At 30.0% G+C, this 8844-nt stretch overlaps 1 protein-coding gene and 1 long non-coding RNA gene across 2 annotated transcripts; one reads left to right on the forward strand and one right to left on the reverse strand.

The window, feature by feature from the left end:
- Window positions 1-1128: 1128 nt before the first annotated feature.
- Window positions 1129-2382, reverse strand: LOC108485938 (glycosyltransferase BC10-like). Its single transcript, XM_017789777.2, has one exon. The coding sequence runs from the start codon at window positions 2345-2347 to the stop codon at window positions 1226-1228; it is 1122 nt and encodes a 373-aa protein (XP_017645266.1). The 5' UTR covers window positions 2348-2382; the 3' UTR covers window positions 1129-1225.
- Window positions 2383-5717: 3335 nt separating this feature from the next.
- LOC128293941 (uncharacterized) lies at window positions 5718-6770 on the forward strand. Its single transcript, XR_008284100.1, has 3 exons — window positions 5718-5760; window positions 5880-5942; window positions 6733-6770. It is a non-coding gene; the product is annotated as an uncharacterized LOC128293941 (long non-coding RNA).
- Window positions 6771-8844: the final 2074 nt, after the last annotated feature.

An 8844-nucleotide genomic window follows, 5' to 3' on the forward strand; every position in this document is an offset into this window, starting at 1 on the left:
AAATGAACAAAACTCAGCTCAAATCATCTACAGAAACATGCAAAACACAAATTAAGAACATAAAAAGTAAAAATATTTTGACTATGTCTATGCTGATTAAAACAAAGAAACCCCAAAGGGATCCAAATACCCATTAGCAAAAGAAAAAAAAATTGTACTCTGAGATAAAAAAAAAAGTGCAATATAACCAAAAACAATAAAAGATAAGCTACCAGGTGGGAAGATAAGATAAAAATTTGGATCTGAGAAGATAGAAAGATCAAAAGGGATGATGGGTTCTAGTATTATTCAATAACTAAAAAATAGAAAAACATCACAACAGAAGAGAGTACAGAAGAAGGGTCTTTGTTTCTAACAATGGTGATTTTAAATGAAGAGAGCAGTAACAATAGCAGAAAACAAGAGAAGACACTAAATATATTTGTTAAAAGATAAGATGAGAAAGTTAAGAGAGAGAGAGAAGACTTCAATTCCAACGGGTCGATGTATGGGTTTTGAAAATATTAAAAATGCTTCAGTTGGAAAATGATGATGGTGGATGCATGTGAACGGCGTTGGGTTCGAGCTTGAGCAACGGCGACTGCTTGAATGGAGTTCCGCGATGGTGACGGTGATGGTGATGACTGATGAAGCTAGGAGAAGAAAAAGGAGGAAGAATAAAAATTAAAAGGAAAAATAAAATTTTTAAGGTTAATTAATCAATTAAAGTAAAATGATTTTATTTTTAATTAATAAAAATTAAAAGGAACAAAAGAGATTTTAAATTATATATTTTTAATACACATGGCATTGACCCTTTAATAATTCATATATTTTTATAAAGTTCAAATTATTTTATTTTTTATTTTTATTTTTTAGATTTTAAAAAATATTTTTATTTATCTTTTCATATAATTTTTAAAATTAAAATTAATTTCAAAAATATATAAATATCGAGAATTAATTTAATTTAATTATTAAAATTAAGATTAAATTAATAAAATATACAAATATTGAAGGTAAAATTTATTATTATATCAATTAATATTATATAAAATGGATGAAAAACAATTATCATTAATCACTATTTTTAAAATTGATAAAAATTAAATTATTCTATTTTTCAAAAAGAGTAATTTGCTCGAGAGAAACTGGAAATATTTTTTCTCAAATTTTATAAAACCGTTAAAACTAAAAAGAACAAAGGAAATTTACAACAAGGCCATTGCACACACACACAAATCCTTTAATCCTTGAAAATGACGTCACTTGCGATGCTCATCAATGGCAGGATCGAATCTGGCGAGAACTTCCGAGCGAACAAAAATGGGTCGCGCCGCCGCATTAAGGTTGGATCAGAGCTGTCGATTCCAGAATCGTCGTATCTAGGCTTATCATTTTTCAGCCTCACGATCAACTGGGGACCTACCTCGGACGCTGCGTACATGCGTGGGTGACCGTCGGAGCTCCCATTCCAGTCCACATGTGTCAGGGTCCAAGGGACAACATTACGCGGATCCCGTATGTGGATGAGCGTAGGGAAGTAATTTTCTTCCGGATAACACGTGTCCCACACCACGCACGGTTGGTTGAACTTGGCCCAAATGGTTTCATCGCCAACGATAAGCCTTGCATGCTGACGTGTCAAGGACCAAAACTGGGACCCAATCCGAAAATCTTCCAACTTCACCTCTGGCAACATCGCATCCGGCCCACGCGCCGCCCACCTGTCGTAGCTCCCGATCTCGTTGTTCAGGATCTCGATGAAGCTTTTCTCGGACTGGGTTAGGGTTTCGTAAGTGAAGTTGAAAGAGTGAATTGGTATGCAAGAAGCGGACAAGAGGGTGAACATGTGATTCGAACGGTCATGAAGCAGCGCGTGAGCCAATAACCGCCGTGCCGCGGAAATGAGAGTAGGGGTGAAACGGAGGGAGGGTTTCGAAGGGATGACTCGGTGAGCGAACACGCCCGAGAACATCATTTCGTAAGGGTAACTCGGGTCAGCATGGACGTAAACATTAAAGAGGTTTTTAGGGGTTTTATTAAAGTACAGCTCCCAAAGGGGAGCAAAAGGTAAAGGCGACACAGTTAGGAACAAAAATGCGATCTTTTTAGGTAAGCCAGGAGGTGTTCTTGAGTTGACTCGGGAAGCGGCTCGGAGGAGTGACTTGTCATCTACTGGTGGTAAAGGAGGCGATTTGACGGAGAATCTTTGGTGGGTTTTGGCTGCGGGAGCGAAATCCAGAACAGGGTCGTGCTCGGAACCTCCGTGGACGGTGGTTGTCGGAGAAGTTATTGTAACAATAATGACTAAAGGCAAACAAAGGATTAAAGCACAAAAGAGTGACAATGGTGTTGGGGACAACATGATTTTGCTTTGAGACACTGACAAGGAGAGAGAGAGTGTGTGAGACATTTAGAGTGAGAAAAAAGTGGGATTTACCGATTAGGTAATTCCCAATAAAACAAAAAGCGTGATTATTATTTTAGGTTTAACTATAAAATTGCTCCTAAGTCTTAAATTATACCAATTTTCAATTTATGTGTTTGATTTTTTTTTATTCGAAAACCATTCATTTCAACCAATAATATCCAGTCAATTTGATCAATGGCGTAAAACTAGCAATAGACCAAATTGTTTGTGAATTGGTAAAAACCAAAAACCATTACAAAAAAAAATAAACTGTTGAATTGATTTACAATTTTTTTATTTTTTAATTAATTAATTAATTATTATTGAATCGACAATTAAATTGATTGAAATAGGGATAGTTGGCTTAACTAATTCGAGCATCAATATGATTTTTATAACATTGATTATGACTCTCTAATGTCCAATAAAAATATGAGATATCACGTTTTTATTCGCTAGTATCATTTTTGTGGTTAAATAAAATAAAATTGATAGTTTAAATATTATTTTTGACAAAAATAAGTTTGGATACTTAATTGAGAAAATCATTTGAGAATTAATTTTATATTTAAGAAAAATTTAAATATAAATATATAAATATTGAAGAATATGACAAGTTTTGAAGTCAGAAAAGAAAATCAAATTCTAGAGTATGAAATACAAACATTAATTATGTAAATGAAGAAAAATAACTTAAATGCATGAAAATACAAGCATTTTATGGTGTTTTAGCGTCAAAATAAGTATGGTCTAAATTTAATAATTATTTCATCCGTTTATACTTTGATTTTGATGTATGAATCGTAATTGTAATTATTAATTTTGATTATAATTATATAGTTGTATACTTATAAATTGTAATCCTACATTCAAAAACAATTTAAAATTATTTCTAACTATAATAAGATAAATTTGAATTTCATTTATAAAATAGGCAATGTATGTGGCATTTTCATAGATGGAAGGCTGTTCAAAACCCTTCCTTTTTTTCCTTGACCATTTATTATTTTCTTAGACCATGGGCTAGAGAGAGGTATAATGGCTTCAATAAAGATATATGATTTTTTGATATTTTGGTTATTTAATTTTGGGTTAATGGGTAAATTTATCAATTATCACTATATTTAGGCGCAAATTGAATTTTGTTACTTTACGTTGTCATATAAATTTATCACTACATTTTTTTATCTTTATATTAAGTTTTTTCATAAAACTATTAAATTTAAAATAATTTGAAGACAATTTTTTTAAAAATTGCATTTATTTTAACATTTAACAAAAATAAACTAATTAATATAATATTAAACAAACAGATTATTTTATAAAAGTTAAACTTATTTTTATTTATATATTATTTTTAAGTATTTATTGTATTAAATAAATATTTGAATTGAATTTATTAATTTTAATATATTATAAATTATATTATTGTTACCTAAAAGAATTTTCCTCATTAATTTTTGTTTTCAAATAATCGAAATTAATATTGAGTGTTAAAATCTAATTTAAAAGAATAAACTCAAAGCTGTGATCAAATTTAAAATTTAACAATAAAATTTAATCACATAAAAATTGGATAAATGACAATTTAACTCATATTTTTTAAATATAATAACAAACATCAATTAAAATAAAAGTATAATAATAAATTTCAATATTTATCTATAATATGATGACCTTTAATTTTTATACAAAAGTCGACGAAGCTACGGTTAAAGTAATAAAGTTGTTGTCCATTAGCATCATAGATGGGGTTTGGATGATGTGTCATTCACATCTATATTGGTAAAAGAAAAAAAGTAGTTTTTTGAAGGAGTTTTACAACTACAATTATAAGTAGAATATAAAATCACAAATGACATATATTCGGTCAATTAGAATCATAATTAATTTAATATAAAGTAGAATGGATTGAAAACTAAAATATATTTAAATTTATATGAGAATGAATTTAAATAAAGTTACACATAATAAAATAAGATGAGGTAGAACCCATAAATAATATTTGTAAATGCCAGAACTTATATCTAAGAAATTAAAATTCTAAGACCTAAGCCCCTTGAGAATTCTTCATTGCGAAAATAAATTTATACAAAAGAAAATTACAAAATGAATAAACCGCATAAATTTATTTACTCAAAGCATTGCAAGATTCATTAGATTAAATTAGAGTGGTTATAATTTTATTTTCCTCCAGGTAAAGGTTGGTTATGTATATTAATTAAAATATATTATATTAAATTATTAAAAATATATACAAAATTTTTAATCTCTCATGAATATAAAATAATATAACGCAAGTTTTAAAATTTTAAAATGATGATGGTTTACACATCTATAAATTGGTACTTAAAACTATATATTTGTTCATTTTGGTACTTAAATTTTTTTTGTCATAAGTGGTATCTAAATTATTTTGTTTTTCTCAAGTTGGTATCTCTGTTACTCAAACCATTAGGCAAATCATTAAATCTATTAAAAATAAGCTTAGCCCATAAATTGACACTTAAATTATGTATTTTCCCATTTTGGTACCTAAATATTTTTTTTTGGTTACAAATGGTACCTAAACTACTTATTTTTCCCAAGTTAGTACCTCTGTTAATACAATTGTTAGTTAAACTATCAAGTACATTTTTTAAAAAGATAACCAATTAAAGAATGTGTCACATCACAAAAATTGGGTTAAAAAAAATTAAGTTAGTGAACCGAGAGAGTGGTCACGTCCTGATTTTTAAGTTAAGATACTGAAAATTATGTAAAGTGAGTGATTCGGTTTAATGGGTAGGTGTTGTATTTGTGTGTGTAAGATTTTGGGTTTGAACTCTTCCTTTATAGTTTTGTTAATTTTTTATTCAATTCAACTTTGGACATTTGACTTAAGTTTAATTTTTGCTCAGTTGATAATATAATGAGTTTGTTGGTTTAGTGGTAAGGTGTTAGCTTACCCTTTGATCTTGTGTTTGAATCTATGTTTATGCAAAGTAGAATTATTTTTGTTTTAAACTCTGGAAAAAATCTGATAAGGATAGCTAATCAGTTTTATTGGAAGTTACTATGTCTTTTTTTTAAAAAAAAAACGAAGAACAACCTCTTAATATTTCTCCCCAATTTTCTTACTACATTTTTTCTCTCCCACACCCTCATTCCCTCGTTCTGTTGTTTCCACATTTCCCACTACCCCATCTTTTTTTTTTTTAGTTTTTGCTCAATACTATTGCAAAATAAAACTCTTCTCTGCCATTTTTCTTTTCCTTTTTTGTTCTTCCAATTTTTTGTGCCATTACCTCTAGTTTTGTGCTGCGTTCATTTTCTTTTTATCGCTTTGGTGCCGTGATTATAAGGGTTAGGTTGTTGTCTCGGTAAAGGTGCGTATATGTATTTTCCAATGGCATGATTAATAGATTTTATATTATGAACTTGTTGGAAGATTTTAGGTTCTTGAACCTGTTCATTTTAAATCATTCATGTTTTTGGTTAAGCGAAGGATGTGAGATTCATCACTTTTCTCCAATGAGTTAGGTGTTATAGGACCGCTCTTGCTTCCAAGGTATGTTCTCGAATGCTATTTTTAGGGATTGTTATTAAGTGCTAAGCATCGTAATTGCGTTTCAGTTTCGTAGGTAGATGTCAATTTGATTTAGTTTTGTGTGATGTGCTCAGGATCTCATTGCTGCGTAGGGTCAATATTCTAGTAGGCATCAGATGTGTGTTTCTAACTTGAAACCACTGCGTATAATCTGAAAGATTTAGAAAAACAAAAAGAAAATTCGAAACTGTTCTATGTCACATAGCCGTGTGACAGACCGTGTTAGCCATGTGACTGGTGGTGTGTTAGGCTGTGTGGGGGCACATGGGTGTGCGCGATTACACAGGCAAATCAGGTAGGCCATGTAGGACATACGGGCGTGTGAAATCACAGGGGCAGGATCGGTAGCCCGTGTAGGCCACACGGGCTGGTTATCTAGGCCATGTGAAACCAAACGGGCGTGTGGCCCATTTTCTAAAATTTTCATTAAGGCCCGACTTAATCTGTAATTTGTAATTAGACCTTTCGTGGGGTCTATTTTGCTTAAAAAAACCCGAAGTGAGGTATATGTGTTGTTACGTTCGGTAAGTGAGTTACATCTATATTATATATGTCGATATTTTTGTAAAGCATGTGTGATATTTGTATTCTGTTATCTGTTCTGATATGATATTTGAGTCGAATATGTGATATGTACATATGTTATTAAGATTTTGCATAAGCATTGGTGTGGGTTTTGATGATGAAGGAAGTGTTTTAAGACAGTATTTCTGCAAATTTTGGCGATTAAACCACATTATATGTTTGGCAGCTCAGCTGCATATTTAATACTGGCATACCACCACTTTCCAGTGTGATTGGATGAATGGACTCATGTAGTCTTAATTGGTGTGGTTGGTTGGTTGGAGATGATGTGTAGCTGATGGGGGTAAGATTTATTCTGATATGATATGACATTTTGATTTGATATACGTGTATATATGTTTTAAAATTATGACACAGTGATCTAATATATGCTTCTCGATATATGATATTTTGATAAATTATTTGCATACATGAATACTATAAGTAAAACTCTGTTTCGATATTTGCAATTGTGTATATTGTAGTAAGAAAATTTTGTATGTGGGTTAAGTCACACATTGTGCTTCCAGCTCACTTGTTTGTTTAAAAATTTTCAAGTAATCTTCTAACTTAGGACCAGACGGCGTGCGGGAGCTTGGATTGTTTTCTCAGTCAATTAAAGTATGGCTATTTTCATAAATATCTATTATGGACTTTTAGGACTGTAAACTGTTGGACTTCGATTTGGTTTTTGTTTTATTCGTCGGTAAACGATATTTTCGAATGTGATACTGCAAAATCACACGAGTTAACAAAATGGATTTTGATTTTCAAAACTAAAACTTTGAAAATTTTCTGCTGTAAAATTAAGTAATTTCTCAAGAGTTTTTTTTGTAAATGAATAAATAGCTTTTAACGAATGTTTGCCATATTTATATTTTCTAAACACTAACTAAAATTAGAAGTTTTCAAACAAGATTAAGTTAAGAGTTATTCTGTAAAATAATTAAGACTTGTGTGAAATTTCCAAAATAACATGCAAGTGTTTTGTTAAAAAATTTATTTTCAGAATACTCGGTTTCTAAAGTTAGGATTTAACTTCTAGGTTTTTAAACAAACTAACTTCTAGGTTTTTAAACAAACTAATGTAATTTCTCCATATTTGGCCATAACGTCTAGGCCGAGTATGGGGTGTTACAGAATGACATGACGCAAGAAAAGATAAAGTATTATGTTCTATTTTATATATATTTTATTATTTTCTTTCTTTAGAACTGGACCAATGGACAAACTGATCAGGCCTCCAATTCTTAGTTTGTTCAATTCTTCTGGTTCAATCAAATAAATTATTAAAAATTCATAAAAATAAATAAAATAAAAATATTTAAAAATAAAGAAAACTAATTCAATTGTTATTTAGCTTGGTTCAACCGACCTATATCAGTTTGCAAGTCAATCAGTTCGACCCTATCTCTGAATCGGTACCCTAACTGGTTCGATCAATCGTTCCAATCCAATTGTTCCAATCCGATTCTGAAACTGGTTCTAATCGATGAAATAATTGTTTTTGATCTCGTCAGGTCAAGCAAGCTAGTGATGAAGTTCGAAAACAAAATTATCCACCAACATCTTAACCTCAGGAGGGCGAATTTTGATTATCACTAATATTTCCTTGCGTTATAAAAGAAGAAGAATAGTTTATACGATGTCGAACATTATTATTGCCATGTGTTATAAAAGAAAAATAATATAAAAATATTTTTTTAAGTTTATATGATGTGGCAAATTATTATTGACTGATTTTTTTTAAACATATATAACATTTTTGTGTAAATGGGTAACAAAAGAAAAATTTAGGTATCGTTTGTGATAAAAAATGTTTAGGTATCAAAATGGGGAAAATACATAGTTTAAGTACCAATTTATGGGTTAAACTTTTAAAAATAGATTTAATAGTCACAATTTGACTAATGGAGTTACCAACTTAGAAAAAAAAGAGTAGTCAAGGTACCACTTGTAACTAAAAAGAAGTTTAAGTATTAAGATAAAAAAAATAGTATAATTTAAGTGCTAATTTATGAGTTAAGCCTTTATATTATAATCAATACAAATTAAGACAAAAAATATTTAAAATAAACTTATGTTTAGTTGTCTAATATTAATCCTAGTTATTGGACCTTTTTACCTAAATAATACAAAAAATAAAATTAATAACTGAAATGGTATGCCCATAAGATTGTTTACTAAAATGGTATGTTTTACTGGTGCCGCCTGTCAAATTGGCGGCACCAGACTGAAATATAATGATCTAAAGTATTCAGCAACTTGATATGTAGTTTTTTCATTTTGAGTGACTGTT

This window comes from Gossypium arboreum, chromosome 6 (genome assembly GCF_025698485.1).
Source record: "Gossypium arboreum isolate Shixiya-1 chromosome 6, ASM2569848v2, whole genome shotgun sequence".
NCBI classification, from domain to species: domain Eukaryota; kingdom Viridiplantae; phylum Streptophyta; class Magnoliopsida; order Malvales; family Malvaceae; genus Gossypium; species Gossypium arboreum.